This window comes from Pseudopipra pipra, chromosome 1 (assembly GCF_036250125.1).
Source record: "Pseudopipra pipra isolate bDixPip1 chromosome 1, bDixPip1.hap1, whole genome shotgun sequence".
NCBI classification, from domain to species: domain Eukaryota; kingdom Metazoa; phylum Chordata; class Aves; order Passeriformes; family Pipridae; genus Pseudopipra; species Pseudopipra pipra.
Genome location: NC_087549.1, coordinates 125,996,183 through 126,021,595, shown reverse-complemented (window position 1 = coordinate 126,021,595; position 25,413 = coordinate 125,996,183). Strand labels below are relative to the sequence as shown.

Sequence of the window (25,413 nt, the reverse complement as noted above, 5' to 3'; positions counted from 1 at the left end):
TTTGGAAACTTCTCTTTGGGTGACATCTACAACAGCACTGTGAGACTTTGATGTCACATAGAAATACAAATTTGAATGCACCAAAAGCTTCACGGCATCCAGAAACACTTTTTGTTCTGCAGCCTACATTAATTATCAAGATGAGCTAAAAGCTTCATCGTGGTATTTTAAAGTCAACTGAAGTTGACTCTACCATGCCACTGATTGCAATAGGGTAACATTTCACTTTGTTGCTCTTTGCTTTTTGGTTCGGTTTTGGGGTGTTGGGTGTTTTTTGTTTTTAATTTCACCATGTTCTATCCTTTTCATTCTTTCAGCCATTTTTAGAGGCCCATCAAACCATTTTTTTTTTTTCAAGCTAGGCCACCTGAAAAGCTAAAGAAAGAAAGACTGTAAGTAGGAATTCTTCTGCTTGACTTCTAAGACAAAAAAAGTAATTTACATTTCAGATTTTCCATGAAGTAGGTTAGTTTCAGTATACAAATCTAATTTACTTGACTTGGCAGTTACAAAAAGCATTTCTAGGGCCATATTCTGCATTCTCTTTTCTAATGAACACTACCCAAGGAATACTAATTAGAGTGCTTAAGGAGTAAGGTAAGCAAGGCTGGCAGAGTCTGAGCTTTTATTTATACTCTGTTATCTCTGTCCAAATGTTCAAAGCAATATGGGTGGTGACTGATTCACTAGTTAAATTCAAAACAGCATGTTTGTACAAAAGGCTGCCAAGTTTCTCATGTATACTGCTATTTGTGAGAAGCTATGCACAGACAAAAAACAATCAAACAGTTTCTTAATTTCATTTTATATTTTTATTCCCATTGTAAGTACTAACAATCACCCAAAAGACCATTTCAATTTGGTTTGGATACACAATAGCATTAATCACAGTCCAGTTTCTCTTTGTTTTGTTTTTTTTTTTTTTACTGCAGTTCTAGTATTTCATGATCTGTTTTAGTAGTTCTGTTGTTGGTGTATTTGCTTCCAGCAAAATAGATTTTTCAGTGGTTGTAGATTATTTGAAAAGATTGTTAAAGATTAAAAAATCCATAATGCAATGATTAACAGTACATTAGCAATTAATCTTATCTTCCTTTAAAGATTAGTACTAAGTATATTTGATGACCCAACATTTACTTTTTGTTGTGCGTTGTCTGTTTTCTTTTCAAAATAAGTCCATAAACAACTATATTTTTTCATTACAGCAATTCATTGCAGTATCATTTTTAATTGGATGGAAATCATTTTGGGAGAATGTAAGTAAAACCACCTTAAAAAATAAAAGGTTCTGTTTAAGCAAATGTAACCTTAACGCTGGTTACACACAAACCAGCGTTAAGGCAATATCATGATGTAAATTAGAGTGGCTAGAAAACATTATGGATGTTCTAAATTCACTTGCTTATTAATTGGGGAAAACACATCACATTGTATTTTAGTCTTCAAGAAAAAAAGAATCACAAAATACGCTCAAAGAGACATCTTTCATCATGTCTTTTAAAAGCCTGTGAAACAAATTCTTTCACAAATTTATTAATATAAAAGCAAATTCAGAAAACTTGTTTGTGAAAGCTGCCCTGTTAAATTATGAATACCAGTAATAAATTCTTCAGTTCTTCATTTATTTGCATACTCTGCATATGAACAGACATGAATGAACAAAATATGCCTATTGTATAGCCATACAAAAAGCTAATATGAATGTTTATGTTATACAATGACAGAAAGGATAAATTATTAATCAAAGTAGAGAGGAGAAAAAAGCAGATGATGTACAAGAACTTTGTTAGTTGTCTTTGCATGACTTCTGTGTGGAAGAAAATGTCTGCTTTGGATACAGAATCCTCAGCTAAAAACTCTTCATTTTATTATGCAGTGAAGGAAGTTTTGGGATCAAGATCAGCTTCTAAAAGGGATTTAAACTAGCATTATAGATAGTCATGTCAAGGGAAAGAGGAAGGGAACCAAGTGCAGAGCATGAGAGGGTGTGGAACATGGTGGGAGTAAGGGGAGGAATGCTGTTTTTAGAGGGAAACTTGCTGAACTGACAGTGCTCTCACTCAGGACAGATTGAATCCAGGACTCACTGAACACTCCTTGTGGGAATACTGCTCCAAGACTGTATTCTAGTCACAGCAGGTACACAAGACACTAACCTAGCCCCTTCACAAATTGCAAGAGAGATGGAATTCCTGAGTCTGCTGCATAGGGAGGGACAGATGTTTTCAGGGACTCTTCTTGTATTGCTCTTAATGGTTGTGACACTTGGAGATACTCCACATAATAATCATTCACCATTTCATCTTCCTGTCCCAATTGTGCACACTTGACTATCCATGGAGCATATATTTGAATTCATAAGGCCTAGTCTCTTGACTACTATTTAATACAAACATATGTTAATCAGCAAGAGACGAAAATCGTATTTTCACAGCTGAGCTAACAGAACCTTCCTATTTCTCCGGGACCCATAGATTGGGTAGTGAAACATTTTTTTTCAGTCCTAACCCTTTTCTCACCCTTTAAGCATTCATACACACATACATGCATATACATACACAGACGTGCAAAAACAGAGTATTTGCACTACAGTAACTCAGTGGTGCTACAGGAGCTAGTTCTGAATGATGGCACGTGGGCACTGGAAGAAGCGTAGCACCAAAAGGCTACAGCCAGAGCATACTGCATATGGAAAACTGGGGTTTAGCACCTTGTTGTCCCCATGCATGTCTTTTCTTTGATTTGAGGTTACCTTCATTTCACAGAGGATGGGGACCTGACCCTTCCCACACTTCTTGCAATATGCGTTTCTTTTAATGTCAGGAAGGCTACACTCTGTAATGAACTCTGCATTCACTGATAGGTATTAAAGCAACAATTTTTAAATAATTTCATATAAAGTAGATAAGCTGTGCTTTAGGATTAATTTATCTTAAATAAAATTTAAGTCATGCAGTCCTAGAGTACAACCACACACATGTTTAAAGACAATTCTGCATGAATGCTTTGGTGTCCTGTGTGCACCTTTTTAAATGATCAGTACCTTAAAAAACATTTCAGTATCATTCCTCACAGTATGTACCCAGTGTATCTCAGAATTATTTGTATTTCCTATTACACTTTATACATAATATCAGACTTGCATTTTAAGTATCAAAAATATGCTGTTAAAGGACCTTAATAGTAAATGGCATAAATCCATAGTTTTAATCAAAGAGTAAAATGACTTAAGACCTTTGGTGAATAGATGATGAAAAACAAAGGTTTCCAAAAGCTACACATGATTTATGGTCTTATGCTACCAACAGCTGGCCAATCAGCTCCGGGTTTCTGTCCTTTATTAATGCCATGATAAGAGCAGCAGCAGAATTTACTGTCTCCTGAAGAAGTGAAGGGTCCTGGAAAAAAAAAAAAGGGGGAGAGCAGGGAAAACAATATGTTTATAAAAGTAGGAAAAGTAAATATTTAAAATCAATTTTCACATATGTCAAATTACCATATGATTGTTGAAACAAATAAAACCATTTATTTGTACTTATTAGAAGAACTTCTAAAACTTGTATTTTAAGGAAGCACAATTTCATAGTAATAACCATTTTCTCCAATCTCCATGATGCAAAACTACTAGAATTAATGCCATCTATCCAGAGACCACTTGCTTCCTAACTGATTTTTAAAATCTAAAAGGCAGTAAAAATGTTGGGTTTGAAAACATGGAAAAAAATGGCAGATTTAATTCAGTATCTTAGTTAAAGATCTGCAACTGTAAGCACTTACTGAATCCCATCTGTAATCTACAAACTTATTAACGCAAAGGCAATTAAGCACTGGGACTTCACTGGTTTAAGTTGATCTCTGTATGAGGTAACTTCAAAAAGTAGTCTGGTTTTGATAGGCAAGTATAGAAACCAATACAGGAAAGAGTAATAAACTGAGACATTGATTCTGTGCTTCTAACTGAGCACTCCAGCTCACATTTGAAAGAGTCTTTTGTCTAATCACCAAGTAGTTTTAGTTGTATTGGATATAAAAGGTTGGCCTCTTCCTACCACTAACATTTCCATTTGCACTCTGGGAAAATAGCAATAGGTGTAGCCAGGCACAGAGACATCCCTGGAGAGAGAAATAGGAGGGAACAATTTCTGTGAAGCAACAGAGGAAAAGAAAGGTCTATAAAACTCTAGGGTAGGGAGAACCTAGAATTTATAAATACAGAAGGGGAGCTACAAAGAGAAATCAAGAGCTGTGCTCCATAGCCATGATGGAGAAAACTGGATGCAATAGGCTTTGCCAGTAAGGACTGGTATACAGTGGAACAGACAGATCAAGGAAACTCATCATGAGGGTCCTGAGTATGAGAATGTAAAATGGGGTGCAGATACAGCTTCCTGCCCACGGTAGAAGGATGGAGCAGTTTGAATCTGTATCTTTTCCCCTCTTTTTTTATTCAGACACTGCAGGAAGGAAGAATTTTCCAGAGAACGTTTAAGAAACTCAGATTAATGGAGAAAGAAGAAACTGTTTCCACAATTTGTACAGAAACATAACATCCAAACCTGCTTTTTAAGGAATAGGAAAACTGCTGAAGGGACCTACCTATTCAGCTAGCACAGAGGGGAGCTGGAGATTAAGAAATTGAAGTGGAAAGGAAAACCAAAAGGGGAGGGGTGTCCCTGGAACACTCTCTATGTGGAAGCAGGTCCAAAGAAAGGCCACAAAAATCATAAGAGGGCTGGAGCACCTCTTCTACGAAGACAGGCTGAGAGAGTTGGGGTTGTTGCAGCTGGAGAAGAGAAGGCTCTGGAGGTGACCTCACTGCAGCTTTTCATTACTTAAAGGGGACCTACGAGAAAGATGGAATCAGATCTTTTAGTAGAGCCTGTAGCAACAGGACAAGGGGTAATGGTTTTAAATAAAAGAGGGTCAATTCAGACTAGATATAGAAAGTTTTTATGATGGGGTGGTGAAACACTGAAGTAGGTTTCCCAGAGAGGTGGTGGATGCCTCACTCCTTGAACATTCAAGGTTGGGTTGGACTGGGCTCTGAGCAATCTGATCTAGTTGAAGATGTCCTTGCTCACTGCAGCAGGACTGGAGTAGATAACTAACCTTTAAAGGACACTTCCAAACCAAACTATGATTCTATGTTAATACTTGTATTAACTTTGTGATTTATGTAAATTATAGGAAACATGCCAGAGAGGTAACCGGATAGAATCAAAAATAGCTAGTTTTTAACTGATTCTTTTACAATTCCTGAAAAAAATTATGTTTGTATTCAACTAGCATTTTGTCCTAAAAATCATCAAATAAGTAAGCTGTTACAATTTGTAACTCTGCAAAAGATTACCCTCCACAAATTCATGTTATATATTCTAATAGGAAGTAAAATTATTTATTAGAGTTCTAAGAAATTGTGGTAGGATAAAAATGTTCACCACATCTATATATTTCAGTTCACTGAGTAGCACCTCCTATCAGTCAAGCAAGGAGTGCGGAATTGTACTTAGGTCCTGCTCCTTCAGGATCTTTTGTCATGGACTGAGGATTCGGTAGGACTTTTATTCCCTCATTTCCCATGGGTATAAACTGCTGTATAATGCACGAGGAGAGTGGAAGTCATGTGTTCACACCCACTCAGACAGCAAACACTGCAGTTGCTTTCAAGATCGAACAACACATTTCTTGCTATTCAGCAATGCCAAATCTCTATGTGCCCCTCATAATGTTTTGCTCAGTTTGTCTTGAGAAGCACTTCACAATTACAGACACTGTTTTCCAAATGGGCTTCCAGCCATATCTGAAGTTGGCTGGAGGTCTATTATTTTTTTTTCCATTTCACAAGAAAGAAATAAAATACACCTGGCCAGGAATGCTCTTAATGTTTCTCCCAATAAATCTTTCCACATCCTCTGTTGGTTACTGGATTCAGTACACATTCCATTGTAGCAATAAATTATTTAAGTTTTTGAACATAAAAGGAAGGAAGAGAAAGAAATTTAACTTTCACAGGAGAGATTGAATGTGACACCGTAAGATTCCTTTAGACTGAAAAAAGCCTTTTCTAAAGCCAAACCTAAGGCCTTAGTGTTAATGTTCATGTTCAGAAGGAAAGACGTGCAAAAAATTATGAGTAATATTTGTAACACAGGCAATGTGGCAGAGTAATGCATACAGAAACCTGCTATAAAGCACCCTGAAATTGACTGCTGAATTGAAATTAGTTCAAAAACAGAAACACAAAAAGTAAGCAGCACAACTTAAAAACTTCAAATTTTACAATTACTTCACTTCCAATAATCTGATTATTAATGCTCATATTCTAACTCCTCAGGAAACCTACCGGCCCCTGTGCAGGATTGACCCTGTTAAGTGTGGGTTTTGGAAATAACCAGAAGTGTTTTTCTTTAGGGGAATATACATTCTCATATTTAAGATAACAAATGTAATGGAAAATATATTCTTAATTCTTAGTACAGTTACAGTTGATGGTTTAATGACCTTGTGAAGCATGTACTGAGAATTTCAATGGGGAGATCCTTTAAAGTATTTAGCATAGGGGTTACTAATCTTAGATTTATGCTGTTGCTCCTTCCTGGTAACCCATTCTGATCTCAGGGTCACCCATTCATCGAAAAGTATCCAGCACTCAGGCCTACGAGCCAGCCTCTGAGTGTAGGAGAAATCAGTCCCACAGAGGTCAAGTACGTGCTTACTCTAACTTGCTTTACTCTCACAGCCACAGTTTTACTGGAAAGAGGTAGTAAATAACACAATGCACTGGACTCCTCCAGGAATTTCAAAATCATGGTATATCCTGTACCTTTCTGAGAATAAAAACTCGCTTTCATGCTATGAATCATTATTGTAGTATCCAACAGTCATTGCCTGGGCATCATTTAAAACTTTTGTTGATCATTTCTAGTCATTACCACCTGTTAGGACTTTATTTCATTTTAGGCCATTACTGTGCCCATAAGTGGATATTTTCAATGTGCTGCCATGATACTTAGCTTTTTCTTAAGTACTTATATGTAATTTGGACACCAGCAGACTTTATAAAGAATATTGAAAAGAATTAAAATTACAAAATTCAACAATAACCTAGGAAAGGAAAAGAATCTTGTGGGTCTTTATTAATTTAAACAAACAAGCGAACACTCCAAATCCCCCAGCTACACCCTTAAAACACCCACGTTTTTGATACTGCCATGTTATTTCTGGCAACAGTGCCAATTACAGCTGATAATACCTACAGAGAGGCTTCTATACAGATGCCAGGACAAAGTTAATCTACCACACCTAACTCCATTGCATAGGCCACCAATCTTCTTTTATACTCAATAGCATAGCACTAAATCTTTCAAAAATCTCATTATTAGTTGCAGGAAGTCAAATAATGAAGCAGAACCAGGTCTTCACATGTCTAATTGCCTGACATGTTTGCATATATTGTAAGCACAGTAAAAACCAGGATGTCAGAACAGGACAATCAATGCAAAGTCCATGAGAGCTTTCGCACGTCACTGCCTACCCACTGCTCAGCGCCGCAAACCCACGCAAAGAAGGTCCTCAGCCAGTCCATGAGTGCACATCCATGCATACACTGAATGGAGCAAACACAAATAGTTCTCTTCCTCATTAATGAAATCCTTAAAAAAGACCCTGACTTTTAAATAAAACTCGGAGGCAGTAATGACTTTAATGGATTAATAACTGAAGTTCCACATTATCCCCCCAAACCATTGTGATATTCACTGTCTATTCATTTCATCCAGTTGATTTAAATGATCCTCCTGTAAGAAGAAAAACCAAGCCCCCCTAACATTTCTTGGCCATTAATAAATAGAATTTTTTATTGTTTGAACAGATTATTAACTACATTTATAAGCTAAAACCAAAATTTTTACCACTTTACATTTATGTACTTTGGAAAAGAAAGTACTCAGAAACACCGCCAAACTTATAAACCATAAATCCACATAACAGCACTTTGATTCCAAAATAAAATATCCACTTTGTCTATTATTAAACAGTAAAAATATTCCAACTTAACCATATCGTGTGATGGCTGTACCTCAGAATTTATTTGATGTAGCATTCTGTCTGTAGGGGTTCTCTGGTCTGCAGACTAAGACTGGGAATGGATGCAGGGACAGAGTTAAAGCTGTCTTTGGAATATGCAATCTGATATTTTACAAATGTGCATTTATTTAAGAAATTGTGAGGATATCTGAATATTTACTGACATTCCCCTAACTATTCATTTTCTCGCTTCAATCTGTTTAGGATTTATTTTTTTTTCCCAGCTGGAACTTCACATACATGCATTTCAATTTACATATGTACTAGTTCAGTTTAAGAAGAGCTTGAAAAACACACCTACCCTTTTTAGGTAAAAAAAAAAGAAAAATAAAGCCTCTGCAGTTATTACCTCTGTCTTGTCCTGCATCCTGCCAAAGGAATAAAACTCCTATGTTCCATCATTTGCGCTCTGTTTTGCTGCAAAATTATTTGACTTTCCATTTAATATTGTTTTTAAAAATTAATAGAATTGTAATGCTAGTCCTGATTAAATAGCTGACAGAAAACCTGAAAACAGAATTTAAAGATGCTGCTAAACTTAGGGAATATCAATATGAGTATGGTTAGATTTGTACCAGGAATGGAAAGACGGCCAGGGCATGCGCCAGCATGCCAGCATGCTCCTGCCCTTGCTGTTCCATTGTAAGCTTGCTCCTTGGCACAGTTTTGGCTCCTGACAGCTAACATGTTTCCAGACAATGGCTGGGCATGGTTCAGGGGACAGCACAGGCCAGGGATTGCTCCCAAGGAACAGGCTGAATGAGGCCACCCTTTTTTGGGAAATGAGAACTTCGCCGTATGGAGACAAGGCATGCTGTGCCTTTTAGCCCCAGGACAAGAGAACCATCCCTGGCCTGTTTTACTTACCAGTATGGATGTAGCCTAAGTATCACTGGGAAATGACAGCTGAGCCATTCACTCCCTACCCAAATGCATCAAGAATACATAGAACAACAATCAAATGGTGCCCCCCAGAATGAGGCACAAATCCCATGTAGCTAACACATAAGCACAGCCATTAAAAAAAAAAAAAAATTAACTACTCTGTGGAGACCTTTCCCACCAAAACAGAGGAGAGAGAGATGAATCATACTGGAAGACAGCACTTGTGCTGTACTGCACATTCCTGCCACTTTATGGAAAAAGGCTGGAGCCAGCAGAAGGAACTCATGCCCACTGCTCCTTTTCACAGTGTGGGCATGGGTGTAACACCAGGTACACCATCAGGGCACGATGAGCAGAAGAGAAAAGCACTGAAATAGTCTCTGTTCTGGCAAGCATTTTGCAAAAGGCTATGTTGGCAGTACCAGAGGAGCTGCTGTTAATTTAAAACTACACGGAATGCTGCAGTTTATACTAAGGCTATACCAGGTCCCTCAAAAAGTTGCCTGATGTCACATACTGAGTGTTTTATTTGCACTTAAGAGAATCTGAGTAGATAATCTAGCCTCAGAAACTTCAATACTTGAAATTTTCTTCTTCAATTAATACTTTTCAATCAGTTGATCTGAAGAGAGTCTGAGGTTCTTCCACCACCAGCAATCAGTTATCTAACATAGATTGTTGTTTAATCTCACCATGAGTAATTCACTGGTAGATTCATGAAGAAGCATTTTTTCCCACTCAAGATAAGTAGTGGCATGCATCTACATATTAAAGCAACCTCCATTTCTGTAATAGTACAAATTAATCTGAAGTCTCCTTTCTTCTTAAAATGCTTCCACATCACATTTTTTAATCCATGTGCCAAACCATCTATTGATAAGTGACATCTCATACATAATATCAATGCAGCAATTTATCTCAATAAGAAAATAGCTATGCAGATCATTCTAAAAGATAAGAAAACTATTTCTCTGAATATTTTTAGGTTTCCTTTCAAGTAATAGGTAAGTAATTAAGGCAGCATTTGAGTTCAGATAGGTAGCTGGGTTCAAAATTACTTGAGCAGGTTCATAAGTGAACCCCTGTACGCATAGCCATGCTTCCTTGCTGAACTAAGAAAATGCAATCAATTCTTTATTAGAAAATAGAAATAATTTTGAAATCTAGATACTGAGGATGCAACAAGGATTGAGAAAGAAGATGAGTGGCACAAGAACCAACCTGTCACTGTGCTAATGTAGCCTAGCAGACCTCTTAATTAATGAACTCTGATAGATCTGAGTTAATTCCCTGCAGTTAAACAGTCATACATCCATGCTAATCAACCCAAACCTGGATAAACTGTGCCTAAATTCATGATACTGTAGTGTTTCTCTCTCTCTCCTATACTATTGATTGACCATACGTATAGTTTGTCCTAAGAATGGAGAGCCATCAACATTTAAAATAACTATGTGGATACACTGAGATCAGACAAATATTTCAAATCTTCTTGAGTCTGTGAGGATTCTGTCTCTAGTGTTTTTGCTTTTATCTTTTCACCTATGATTCACAGATTTAAAACTGAAGGTAAACATTGGTCTTTTGTTAAAAAAACTCCAACAAAACAGCATGAACTAGCATACAAAAACTCAAATTTAAGATTTCTTTCCCTAGTATGAATAGAATAGACAGATTTACACTCAATCACCAGGTTTAAAACAGCTCCATTATCTACACATTCTGCAGCATGTAGGTGACCAGGGTTCAGTTCCCTTCTCAATATGAGGGGTTTAATCCATCCCCAGCTTATACTGTTTCTGGCCTGGGGTTAAAAAGCCTGTGGAAGAGTACTTATTCTACACACATTGCACTAAAACAGAAGGATGATGAGACTCCAATCTAGATACTAGTGCGGACACCTCGCAGACATGAGTTTGGGGCCAATGTCTGCATCTTCTGCAGACCTAGACTTTATATTTCCTTGGTTTTGTCTTCTCCAAGTCTTTTTTTTTTTTTTTTTTTTATCTTATAACAAACACTGTTAGCATGATCACACTGAATGATCAATAAAAATTCCTGGACCAAAACATTTCCCTGAAGAGTTATAAAGGACACTTTCAGCACATTCAATCATTGCAGCTTAAGCAAGAGTTTTCATTCAGCACCTACCACTATCTGATGGAAGCTCTTGGCAAGAGTGAGTGTGCCAGCAGTGATAGCACAATGGCTGTCAACCATCCTTCTAAGTTGCTCAAAAAGCTATCTAATGCTTGAGCTAGCAGCAAGTTCTGCCACCTGTATGGGTCTGATACAAAAATCCTGGTAGAAATCAGCCATTTAACAGATGTGCAAAAATATATTATGAGGTTTCTTAGAAGTGGTCTCTTAGTACAGTATGTTACCAAATAAGTCTATAAGATGAAGTGTACCCATGTTAATATATGTTAGTGTGCTACCTACAGGCACTATCAGGTATCACTCTGCTAACCTTGTAAAAAAGCACCAAAAGGATTTTTAGGGATAAGGAAAAAATGTTTCTTACTATCAATACAGGAAAACTGAAATGCTGCTGAGGCACAGGAGGCTTGCTTTCTCCTCTGATAACTTGCATTACAATGTGTTGAAAATCTGAGATTAGTCTGTAGTTGGCACTAATAAATTGAAATGGGAGTGGGATTTAAGCCTTCCATGCAGCAGCAGCGTATAGAATCATGCAATTATAGAATATCCCGAGTGGAAGGGACCCACTAGGATCATCAAAGTCCAACTCCCGGCCCTGTACAGAACAGCCCTAAGAATCACACCCTCTGCTTGAGAGCATTGTCCAAACACTTCTTGAACTCTGTCAGGCTTGGTGCTGTGACCACTTCCCTGGGGAGCTTGTTCCAATGCTCAACCACCCTCTAGGTGAAGAGCCTTTTTCTAATATCCAACCTAAACCTCCCCTGACACAGCTTCATACCATTCCCTTGGGTCCTGTCATTGGTCATCAGAGAGAAGAGATCAGTGTCTGCCCCACCACTTCCCTTCACGAGGAAGATGTAATAGCATTTCCCTCAGTGTGTGTGTGTGGTGGATTCTCTGCTGCCTGTTCCACTGTTAGAGTCTATACTTTGATGGGCTGCAGCGTTAAGTTTTGCAGCTGGTCAGGAATACACAGCAGGCCTACCACACACACACATGCATAAAAAATGGGTTAAGCTGTGCTGGCCTCCCAAAAAACGTAACACCCCCATCATGCAAATCATTTACAGACTGTTGCAGTACACCAGGCACCGAGCAAAGATGGAGCAGCTACGGATCTGTATGAATGCATTTGACACGTGGGGCTAGCAGCAGAACAAAAGCAGTTCAGCACAGTTCACCTGGTTTTCTCCTATCACAAACTGAGAAATGGAGCACTCTCAAGCTCTGTTTCAATCCATGACTGGTGTTTTAGTCCTAGTTGGCAGTAAAGTAAGGAACATAAAAATGAAGGGAAGACAGAGAGAAATGATGGGGGAGCAAATTAGAAGTTCAGTCATTAAAATCTTCATTATAAAACTCCTACAGACTATGAATAATCTGAAATACAAGCACATGGCTGCTGTAACTAATTGATTGGAAAGATTCCTCTGTATTACAAATAATTTATTTGAGATGGTTCAGAGGAAAAACTGTATAGCCTACTAAAAAACAAAATTAAAACTTCTCTTTTGGGGAAAGAAGTAAACAAAACCCAAGAGATTCTGAGGGACAGAGTATGCGTACACATGTGCTAGGCTATTGTTCACATCCAGCCTTGTGGCTTCCAAACTTTTAAGATGATAATATCAGTTCAGTGGGGTAAAGGCCACATTCCAATCTTGGTTACAGAAATACAAACCGAAGTAATGACAGTATTATAAGCCTGGTTATTTTGCAGTTGCAAAGACTGAATTTCAATTTTAAACTCTGCATTTTGACACAGAAGATCTAATATGTAACTGGTTTTAAACTGCTCTCAAAATTTCAAAAGCAGCTTTAAAGTAACTCAAATGTGTTTCAGGCAGTGAGACACAGTGAGAGGAGTGGCTGTCCAGAAGCTCATTGTTAGGCATTTGATATCACAGATTTCCATACTCCTAACTGAATCTAGATAGGTGCATGCAAAGTGGACCTCAAGTTGTATCATCTCATCATTCTGTGAGGAGGGACTGATTGCAGAATAAAACAAAAACTTAAACATGATGTTACATACTGAAACATGAAAACATCCTTGAAGTACACCCTAAAATTTAAAATTGAATGTCCATCCTACAGTTTTCATCTCATCACTCAAATTCTACTTCTTTGACTGCATGCATCTGTGTGATGTTTAGGCATAGTTTATGTCCCATCTCTGACTTCTTTTCCTGTGTACAGCTGAGGGTCTACAGCCTACTGGAAGGTAAAAAATATAAATTCCTTAAAATTCAAGACTTTTCTGTAAAGCCAAGACAGTCTGTTTTAACAAAAAAATAAAAAAGCTCCAGACTGATGAAGAAGTGTCCAGAAAAAAGTTGCAATTACATGAGGTGACATCTCTCCTTGGAGAGTAAGAGAAGAGTCAGCAGGGGTAAAACAAGTTACAACAGAAGTTACTAATAAGGTTCACTCCCTTTGTCTCTCACACCAATATAACATTTTTATACATTAATTTTGCAGTAATTCAGATTGATCTTAACTTTCTTTTGCACAAATCATGGACTTTTTCCCTGCTCCAAAGCAGTCTTCACACAGTTAATGTAATAAGCAGGAAAGGAACTCGCATTTCTTGCAAGCATGAATAATTGCATGAGCAAAGGAGCTCTAAGCACAGGTACACTCAAATATACTCAAATACATTCAAAACTGCTGGGAATGGAGGACCTGCATTTGTCTCCCTCTATTGTTTTCTTTCAGGCATGCTGCCTACACAGTGTTTACCTACTCACTTAAGAGTTAACAGTGTATCTTAGCAACACTCTAGGACATGAAATGAATGCCTATCCAGCATGTAGGAGGAAATAATAATAATTTCTAAAAATCTTGATCCAAACTCTCAATTTCTCTATTCTTTATTTCTTTGTCCTCCTTCATCCATAGCCTAAAGCCAGTGCAAACAGAGCATCTATCCTTGTTAAAGTTTTCAGCTAAGCAATGGTGGGAGCATACAAATTTTGAAAAATTAATCCTAGAGGAAAGATGAGTCTTAAAATCTAGTGTGAGCAGAGGTGGTGGGTTCAGAAAGCAGCCTCAAACAGTCTGCATCTAATCCAACAGATGGGGCAGAGAATTATCACAAAAACACACTAGGAAACCACTGTGGCAAAGACCTCATTTTTCACTGAGTGGCCAAGAGGAATGCCAGGCACCAGACGCACCATACTTTCCCATGGAAGTGTGGATGGCAGTAACACCATTTGCTCTCTACAGCTACCTGAAAAGAGGTTGCAGCAAGGTGGGGGTCAGCCTCTTCTTCCAGGCAAACAGTGATAGGACAAGGGGAAATGGCCTCAAGTTGCACCAGGGGAGGTACAGGTTGGATATTAGGAAAACTTTCTTCACTGAAACAGTGGTTAAGCATTGGAACAGGCTACCCAGGGAAGTGGGGGATTCAGCCTCTCTGGAAGTGTTCAAAAACTGAGTAGATGTGTCGCTTTGTGACATGGTTTAGTGGGCATGGTGGTATTCTCTCAAAGGTTGGACTTGATGACCTTGAAAATCTTTTCCAATCTTAATGCTCATGCTGTGATGGCTATTCTGAGTCTGACCCCCCACTTGATCATCCCTCCACTGTTAAATCCAATGGAGGAATCTTTCCTGCCACTAGCTACCGATCAAACTGTGGCATAGCTGGAGGGCAAATAGCCAGTTTCAAAAGAATCCTTTGAGTATAAGCCCAGTGATAGGAAGGCAGAAGAGAGCATGTAACTTGCCTTGTAGCAAAATGAGAGTAAACAGATAAAGCAGTTAGTACCATTCCTCAGGGTTCACCAATAAATCCTTATCCTTAAACTCAAAACGTATAATCTTTATAGTTGTAAGGGGACAGATGTGCTTGCTTTTAGAATCTAGTTTTCTCTTAGGCTATGAGGGTCCAGCTACACCACAAAGATAGAGTTCACAGATGTTCTCTTAAATAAAATCAGGGTTTGCCAAGACAGGCTTCTCTTTCTTTCTGCCAACAAGTATTAGACCAAATCATATAACACAATAGCCTGTCTATATACAAAGGCACTCAAAAATATATCCAAGTGATAAAGCTCTCGTAAAATAACATTAAAAAGTGCTCTTAGAAGAAAGGCTATTTTAAAGCTTTAAAGATAAATAGAAAGAGATAGAATAAAAAAAATAAAGGAATGAGTCTTGCATTAGCAGATGGATTAATTGTACTCTATAATTAAGACATTTTATTAAAAATAAAGCAGGTGAAAGATTTTTTTAACTATGAACACACCTATTTTTATGAGATTAGCATTCAGTGTTAAGCCTATTCTTCAGGTATGTTGTATCTGGAGTTGCATAACAGAAGAGTCTATGTTTTACAGCCTTTAACACTTTCAATTAAGTTGTTAGCAAAGTTTCCTTTCAAAACATCCTAAAAACATCTTGTGCATACTTGCAACTTTAAATATGTCTATAGCTGGTTGCAAAGATAAGTTTGATTCTCCCTAGTACCTTCTTGTAATAGGCATTTGATTAAGAAACAACTTATGGCAGTTTCCAAGGGCATGACTAAACATGATGAGTAAGAGTTTAACACATCACTCACTCCTCAGTTTTAAATTTGGGTCATCCAAAGCTAATTGAAATCTGTGGGCTGAGAACAAGTGACCAGTGCTATTTCCATGGTCAAGGATGGCACTAGTACTTTTCATAAGAAAGGGGACAGACATTCTTCCAAAACAGTAAAGAGGTGATATTAGTGTCTTATAGACTGTCTGCATATGAAATTGTTTTGTTTTTCAGCTTTCCCTATAAAAGCTGAATATTCATCTAAATTGCTGATGAAAATATTTATAAGTGATACAAGAACGATGATATTGGATATTGATACTTGTATAATTCACTTGCAGAATCTCTAAAGTATTTTAAAATATGCTAATTGTGAACTATATTTAAAACAAACTCAAGAATAATTTAGACAGTTTAACAAAAATGTTGACATTTTCTGAATACAACAGTCAAAAATGAAAGCAAACGGAACACTAAACCTTCAATCTTATAGCAAAAATTTGACAGCAGCTAACCATTAGAGATCCTGGACATAAGACTGGAGAGGAATTTTAAATTGGTTTTAAAAAGTCAATTTTTTTTTTCTAGAAACTGTATTATAATAAGAACATTTATGTTTAAAGGAAATGAACTAGCTTAATTTTGTGGGGTTCAGGTCTTGATATGCAGAGCTACCAAGGAAATAACTCCCATGAAATGGTCAGTTACTCCAGTGAGAACACTGGATGGCACAGATATGAATCCCAGCACCCATCATGTGAGCCCAGCTATCAGAGCCTGCAGAGTTGTTAAGTCATTGATTGGCTTGGCTAAAAAGAAAAGGAAGCTAGCTCTGTTTAAGATTTATCCACAATTAAAAATTAGTTCAGCTGCTCAAATAAGTTAGGTGTTAGTTAAGAACTCATCTGGTGCTTCAACTAGAAAGCACAACTTTTGCTCTTTCTCTGACTTTGACTCACTTTTTTTTTTCCTTCCAGCTTCAGTATTTGCTTCCAAGTTCACAGCTGCATTTAGAACTGCATGTATCTTTTTACATGGGCCCTGATTTCACATTGTTCATCTCCTCAGCCTGTATTGATTAGATGAATATGTGGTTTGGCTTTTCATGGGCATGTTTTAAAAGTTTCCTCTGGACAAAAGAAGTAATCTCAAACTCCATTTCCACTAATTCCTCTCTTGACTCAATATCTCTTTTGTCTTCAACAAACTGTATTCCCTTGTGCCTGCTCTTGGCCTCAGCTTTTACCCTGCATGCTCAAATTCCATAAATCTGCTGCCTATTCAGTCAGCAGAACTATGTCTGCAGCAGTACAGACGTGCCACAGCCTCGTCTCTTGACACTCCCAGTTGTCCTCAGTCACAATGTCCCCTTCACAATAACTACTGAGATTAACTTTCCATTATTTACTTGAACCTTACCTATTAAGAACTTTTGCATTAACTTTTACTGCTTAATACCCTTTTATATGCTCAAAGTGAGATTCCATTCTCCCAGTCAAACAAATCCAAAAGCTACACGTTCCCTTCAAGGTCCATTAACAAAACACAGGCTTTCTTGTGCTTGAGACTGTCTGTGGACTTGGTCCAGTCCAAAGATGGGACTTAAAAATCCTTTCTCAGTTACTGCTTTTTGATTATTTCCCACTGGTTTCTACATATCCTTTTGTTTAACCAGATCAGACACTAGCAGAAAGGATTTCCTGAATTGTTTAGCCTAACCTTCATCTGAAAAAATACTCTTGTATTCATGCCTCAGTGAACTTACGCTTCTTATAACACTGATGATGCAGCACATATTTTTATACAGTATATAAACTAGACAGTGTTATAAAAACATGTGGTAGGAAAAAACTTCCTGTCTTCCACTTCCTTGAAATTTTTGAGATTTTTTTCAAATCTTTGCTCTCTTTACCAATACCCTGGAAAATACAAGCAAAGAGTTTCAAAATATACACTTTCAAGTGTACAGATCTTGCTCTTATATAGAGAGTCATTAGGTCCAAACTCACTACTGAAATCTTTCATAGTGGTAATGCATATATATGCCAAGTGTATTATTCCAACTGATAGTAAATTACGTGACTTATTTTTCCTTTTATTTTTTTTTCAAACAATTCCAATACAATTTATAGGGTTCTAAAAGTAGGATGGAAATTTGAAGTGTCAATTAGAATTTTTGTGTATTTCTTTATGACAAATCTCAAAGCCTTATGAATATACACTGGAATTAATTTGTTCAAACAAACTCAAAAATAAAAATGCCATTGTATAAGATGGTAACAAATATCAGTTTGGGGCATTATAATTTCGCAATGACATTTACAATTATTAACTAGGAAATTTTTTTCTCTCTAAACATCAACCTAAATATCAGGAATAATATATTTTAAAATTCAGAGCTATTTATAAAATAAATTATAATTATGCCAAAAATCGTATTTCCCAAAACATTTCTAGATTCACTCCACATCACTGGGATGCATTTAGGGAAGCAATGGATTTAAAGAGCATTGCATACAAATCCTTGGTTCTGCAACTATCATCATGTTGAGTAAATAAATCACAGAATCATCAAGGTTGGAAGAGACCTTCAAGACCATCAAGTTCAACTGTCAACCGAGCACCACCATAACCATCCCTAAACCATATTCCCAAGGGTCACATCCAGACACATCTTGAACACTTCCAGAGACAGTGACTCCAGCACCTCCCTGGGCAACTTATCCCAATGCCAAACCATTCACTATGTGAAACTTTTTTTTCCCTAATAAATAAATATCTGGCAACCAAATTCATACTCTGCTGTCAGTAAATAGCAGGAGCTGTAAAGCCAAATCAGTTAATAGAAGAAATCCCTTAATGTGCTTAACTGATAATGTTCTGAGAAAGCTGCCAAGGACACTACAATTCTGTACTGTTGGCCACTGTGATGTTACTTTCTGCTTCAACTTTAGTATGTGTTTAAGGGAACCAATACTTTATTTACACAATAGATAATACATAAACTGTAATAAGTTATGACAAGCATTGTATTTCAAGACAATTATAATTTGCCTCTAGTAGCTTTATAAGCCATGAGACTAAATACCTATTGAGTTTTACCACCCAAGAAGTACTGTTTTGGAGTAAAATGCCTGGATTATATTACTGATATAAAATGAAAAATAAACTTCAAAATATGAAAAACAGGCAATATACTGATTTGTGAATGATCTCATTGCACACTAGCTCCAGAACGTTAATTTTATCAAGAAGCCTGAAGCTATTTATAATTGCTATCAGTTCATTTTCAATTTCTTAACTTCTTAGGCAAAGAAAAATACAGTTCAGATGAAAAGAACTAGAAAAGAGCCTCATAAACAGCATTACAAAGAAAAAGTATTGCACGATTATGAGATTCTGCCAGCGCCCACTTTTAACAGTTCATGCACTAACAGGATCTGATTTGATAACTTAGAATCTGAAAATAAGATTCTAAAATGTTCAGATTTACAGAATAGTGCTCATTCATGACCAAAGAGTCAAAATTCAAGAAGCTTAATATCATGCATTCATTAAAAAAACAGTCCATGAATTCTTGTATCTAAGTAAGGTAATACAAACTGCTATGTAATTTGCAATTGCAGTTAAGGTTTGCTACTTGTGAAATCTTGTAAAGTTTATTTTGGAATCAGTTCCTTGTCTTGCAAGAACTGCAAAAACATAAAAAGCATCACAAACCACCAGAATAGATTATTTAACTACTGCCCAGATTGCCAGTCCCACCCTATGTAGAAACACACATCCAAGATTCAACACGAACAGATCATCGAGACTTGGTTTCATTCATTTTATTGGATGAAACCAAGTACCAACAGAGGCTGTTAGCAGTAACAAACTCAATCAGCCTAACAGTAGGTAGACATGTACTTTCTAACATCACACAGAATGAAGGTTGCAGTCATGGATTCTAGCAAGTGCATTGCAAGGTTCTGGTGGCATCTCAGGAACATCAGCTTTCTTGGAGAGGTATAAATAACTCTGATATGAATTGCTCATTTGTCACAAACATGTCCACAGTGTACTTAAGCTAGGATTCTAAATCTCTTATTTAAGACAAAGCATTATTGATAAGTATCTATATCTCAAAAATATTTGAAATTAGTATTGATAAAACATGTAAAATGCATACCTTTGTTTGTACTATAAAAAATTTCAACTGTGTCTTCAAATGCCAGCCATCATAAGCAGAAATCAGCATGATTTCTGTACTTTGGATGTGTTCATCCAAAGTACATTTTGTTCACCCCTTCTGCTAGCTGTCCACTGTCCTCTTTGGCAAATTTTGCTTTGCAACTGTGGCTTTAGACATCACACGAAAAGTAAAGAATGAAAAACAGAAGGTAGAACACTACCGGGCCACTTAAATGTGCAAACTATATAATCCTGCTACGTAAATAAAAGTAGGAATGAGATTCCAAAGGCCAAAATAAAAAAGTGAGAAATCTGGCTTGTATATCAGTCACAAGTACTCTTTCATACTTTTTATAATGTGAAAGAAGTTGAAAGTAATGGTGAACTACAGCCTTCTGGGGTACATGTATTAACAGCAATTGAATGACAGCAGAATTTACCAGTAAGAATATATCATGTGTATGTGCTTATTCATAAAACAAGTTAATAGATGAACTAATTTATAGTAAGAATAAAGTCAGTTTTGTAATACAAGACCACTACTATTTCATAAGGATTCTTCTGTTAATTTTTTTCCAGGTCCAAGATTAGAATAGTTTGTGATAATATTACAAAGAGAAGGAAAACAACTGGACAGCTAAAGACAGCTAAAGGATTAGAACTGAGTTGATACAACCCACAGATAATCCCTAACAAACCCTAAGTAATAATTTGATATAACACATACGGAAAAATATTTTAAAATACATGTTTTTAAAATATCCTTCCTTATAATATAAGGAGCTCTTAGTGGCTATAGGGATGAAAGACAGATGTAGCTACAAAAGCTTTCTTTAAAATCAGACAACCAGATTGACACAATCTACACAAAAGTCAGAATTACAAAACCAGGCAAGGGGAGAACAGCTCTTAACAATTATCGAAATCCACTCCCACATCAGAAGACAGGATCCAATAATATATCAGATTTAAACACAGATTCACAGAAAAGCTCTATTGCTTTCAATAGATCTTAGACAGAAAATGGGTGCTTAACTTTCAAAATCCAAGGACACCTGCATGTCAATTAGTTCACATGTGTCTAACACAAAAGTCCTGATACACTCTGCATTTAGAAGAAACAAACTGCTATAAACCAGAATCTTAAACCTAAAATCTGCTAAAACTCTCTATACTTTCTATAAGTTGTCTGACTTACTCTACTCCAACATTACCTGAAAAAAAGTGGATAACTAAATCACGAAGCTTGTTTCCCCTAGATCCCCTTTGAAGATACAAATTACCCTCTCCTTCCCTATAAAGTGATTCAGATCAGGAGCCTAACACCTACAACTTGTTCAGATATAGTAGCTGGATGTACTAATCAAGTTATTGTGACATGAAAAGGAATGATTTTCTTTTTTTCAGATTCCAGAGAGAACTTTGCAATTGTTGCAAAATCTCATTTAGCAGAGAAAAATTCTTGTGTTGGAGAGGAGCATCTAAAAAAGAAATCTATTCTAAAAGAAAACATCTGAGATAGATAGATAGATAGATAGACAGGTGCAGCAAAACACTAAATCGAGTCCCACAGATTCTTATTTTTCACAAACACCATAAACACTGCACTTAATCTGTCTGTTGTAATAAGAGATAACTTATGAAATTATTATTTGAATAGTCACTGAAAATAAAAGCTATATATTGCAAAAAGTGTTGTTCCATTAGAAAAATATATGCAATTCTGTGCCTGCATTAGTTGTCACTCATGCACAGAAAATTACAATACAACTTGATAGATTTAAATTGCTATAAATTATACCCAAAGAGAGGTTGGGGTTTTTTAAATTGTACTTCTGTGAGCAGCTGCAATAGCTCCTCACTAAGACAGGTTTGTAGTTTCTGCCTGCCTTTCTCTTGCAGGTTTATTTTCAATTTCCTATTTACTGAGCATCTGAGTAAAAGTGCTACAGGTTAAGTAAGAGATATTTTCTTACAAGCCTGTTATTAATTATTTGTCTTCAATTTTATTTATTTGTTTGGAAGCCTTGTATATTATGCAAACATAAGGAAATTCAAATGCCAGGCTACTTGGTTCCAAAGATAGTTTAGTGTAGCAAAGGAAGTTCTGCAATAGAATGCATTAAATTCTAATATACAGTGGTTTGGTTTATAAAAAAATGAGAATTTTTAGAAGAAATGTTAGATTTTTTAGTTATATTCTGCTGTGTTATTTTTACAACTTCCATAGACTATTTTGTAACTGAAAACATAGAACTAAGTATTTACATCTAGTAAAAATTCAGCAGAATTTCAAATAGCCCAATAATAGGATGGAGATAAAACAAATTAAGAATCTTGAAACTGGAAAAAGTCTCCTTTCCACCCTTCCTTGTGGTCAGTGACAGAGGTGGCTCTGCACATTAGAAGTCTCCATTTGCAGTATTTACTACACCAATCTCCCAACATAAAGTAAACCAATTAAACATGAACATTAGGAGTCCTAACAACTAATTGAGGACAATAGAGATGAGAAGTTCTATAAGTTTCAGCAATAGTCAACATAGTATTAAACTCATTTGCATTTGTTAAATGCCCAGATTAAATACATGGAAGACAGAACATATCAGAAAAAGGAAATGTGCCTGTCACATACTTAATTCATTGGAAGGTATACAGCGAAGCAACAGATGAATGACAGATATTGTATGTAGTTCACAGATACTGCCAGTTCACTTAAAAGTTCATTTTAACAAATGAACAAAAGAGCTCCAAAAATGTCAACTACATTATGTTTAACTGCATGAGTTTACTTAGTTTATTCCCAAGCCATACCTATCACACCCACTGACTTAGGCAAAGACAATTGGTAGTGAAGAAATATTTTCTAGTTTAATCTACTCAACCCCTGCTATCAACCTGTATTCAACAGAGCACTTTCAAGTTGCCTGAAGTCAAATTTCAAATTGCAGGCATACACGTTGGAGGAAGGAAAGCCCACTCTTCCTGTTCCTTACCTTGGTTCAAAGTTTGAATCATTTCTCAGTGAAGTATTTTTCACATCCCTTGTCAAGTCCGGTTCCATCTGCACCTTAGCCTTCCTGATCCCATCCCTACACATCAAATCCTATCCCTGTATTCTTCCCAGGTCATCTGTCCCTGCTTCCACTGGCTATGCATTTCCTTCTTACTTCTCAGTCTGAGGATCCTTGTTCAGATCTTGAGAGGTCCCTTCCAACCTGAACAATTCTGTGATTCTGTGACTTGGAATTATGGGAAAATATTTTCTGACAGTGATATAGTAGTCATCAACCTGCAGGTATGACTGTCAACATTTACCAGAATATGAAGCAAAACTGGGGGCAAAAGGCCAGTACAAAAACTTATTATCATACTAAGTAGCACCGTTCTCAGCTGTATAACACTATACAGCAACTATAATCTCAGCACACTACTGAAATCATCACACACATATCCTCACTGTTCTCTTAACAGACTTCTTGCAATTACCTATCTTTTAATTTTTAGAATTCAATTTTACAGAGAGTAAAAATTAAAATTGATATGACTCTTACATGTCATATCAAACATAGTCCTGCTTTTTTAAGTTGGAGTGTGTGTTCCAAAAACGTGGTATTTGCTGTGCAAATAAGAGCATGGGTGGAGATACTGTATGTTGCTGAGCAGGCTTCAGTAATTTCATTCTGTATTACCACAAAAAGACGTTAAAGTTCTAGCTTTCCTGAAATAGTGAGATAGTGGGCTTATCCAGGGCATAGTAATATTTTGTAAAGTATATGTGCATGGCAGCAGTAAGTTAACATTCCAAAAATAAATCTCGGTGTGGCTAGCTGTAAAATCAGTATTACATCACTGTAACACAGCTTTCAATTCATCATATACTGCTGCAAGAATGGAATCAAATCCAAAGCCTCAAGTTTAGTGCCACAACTTGATGTCTTAAAATTCTGAGCAGTGCTTTCAAAATCACAGCATACATGTGTTCAGCTTTGATGGTAAAGTTAATGTAGATAGAGACACACTTCTGCTACAGCCTCACTCATGAAGTCCAGTCCCCACCATCATGAGGTTTCAGCAAAACTTTAACAGAAACAAAGTTTAAACAACATTTATGGAGAAGTTGTTTAACCTGATAGAACCCATTATCTGATTGATAGTGGCTTATTATTGATACTGGCTGGTGAAGGGTCTGGAGTACATGTCCTATGAGGAGTGGCTGAGGGAGCTGGGCTCGTTCAGCCTGGAGAAAAGGAGGTTCAGGGGAGACCTCATCACTCTCTACAACCACCTGAAAGGAGGATGTACCGAGGTGGGGGTCAGTCTCTTCTCCCAGGCAACAAGTGATAGGACAAGAGGACATATTCTCAAGTTACACCAGGGGAGGTTCAGGTTGGACATCAGGAAGAATTTCTTCACAGTAAGGGTTGTCAGGCATTGGAACAGGCTGCCCAGGGAGGTGGTGGAGTCACCATCCCTGGAGATCTTCAAGCAATGACTGGACATGGCACTTAGTGCCATGGTCCAGTTGACAAGGTGGTGTTTGGTCAAAGGTTGGATTTGATGATCTTGAAGGTCTTTCCCAACTGGAATTATTCTGTGATTATTAACAGACAAGCTGTTCATCAAATCAGCAAGTCACCAAGCATTTGTCTTGTATGCCTTGTGAGATTGGTGTTTAAACCTAAAAGAAAAGCACATTCTGAAGTCTGATCATTAAAATCAGCAGATTGTGCAAAGCTGTACAAAATTGCTATGTTAATACTAACTAGCTTGAAATGTCCCTGCACATTGTGATAAAATGCTTTTTTAGAAACTGCATTCCCATCACTTCCAGTTTTAAAACATTCTCTAGTTAATGACCAAAATACTACTTAGCAATAACAATGCTTATTGTTTTCACATTCTTTTCATCTGCAGTCTATCAAAATAAATTGCCATGGAAAAAAAACAGATGATGAAGTCTGTTCCTACCAAGAGAAGATCCTTATCTATGTAATTTTTTTTTTAAATTATGAATTGAATTTCATGAAGCATTTCCCATCACAGTTTGCTTTTTAAGCAATTTTAGCACACAGTCCCTTCACTGCCTGCATGTTGTCTTCCTTACAACTACACTAGCAAGCACTGGATATCTATAGGTAACTCATGTCTATGTAGGCTGCTTGTCTCACTTTAAAAGCATGTGAACAGCATTGAAATGGAGCCACCAGCTCCCCTTAGGACCACACGGCTCTTGAGTATGCTGCAGAATGATTCAGATTACCACACATACCCACTGGAGAGGGCTTACTGAACTTTAGGATATGTCAGAAAGAATTTCTAATTGTCGATATTTGAGCAATACTACCTGTTTGGGCCAGCCCGCTCAGGATATTTACTTTTAATGAGGGACATGAACAAAATAACATCTGGAGGTCTTTTACAGCCCTACCTCCTGTTAAAAAAAAATTAAAAGAAACGATTGTCTGACTTGATTGTTGTAATTTTTCTAGTAACTGTCAACCTTCTGTTGCCAATTATTTAAATATCAAAATAATATATTCGCCCGAGGCAATAAAAAGCAATAAAAAT

General features: G+C 36.8%; 1 protein-coding gene across 7 annotated transcripts in view; it reads right to left on the bottom strand.

Annotated features, from left to right (window-relative positions):
• Window positions 1-789: 789 nt before the first annotated feature.
• The window catches only part of CRPPA (CDP-L-ribitol pyrophosphorylase A), a 112,252-nt gene continuing 87,628 nt past the window's right edge, over window positions 790-25,413 (bottom strand). For 3 of the 7 annotated variants that reach the window (XR_010435263.1, XR_010435264.1, XR_010435268.1), the window contains exons 10-11: window positions 19,841-20,010; window positions 3,322-3,398 (exon numbers count right to left, since the gene is read on the bottom strand). Coding sequence is in view for 2 of the 7 variants with exons in the window: in XM_064675910.1 (XP_064531980.1) it covers window positions 3,294-3,398 (105 nt within the window). In the remaining 5 variants the exon portion in view is untranslated. Of the gene's footprint in view, window positions 3,399-4,596; window positions 4,844-19,840; window positions 20,011-25,413 lie in introns of all 7 variants that reach the window. The other 4 variants (XM_064675923.1, XM_064675910.1, XR_010435265.1 and 1 more) reach the window with 3 other exon arrangements.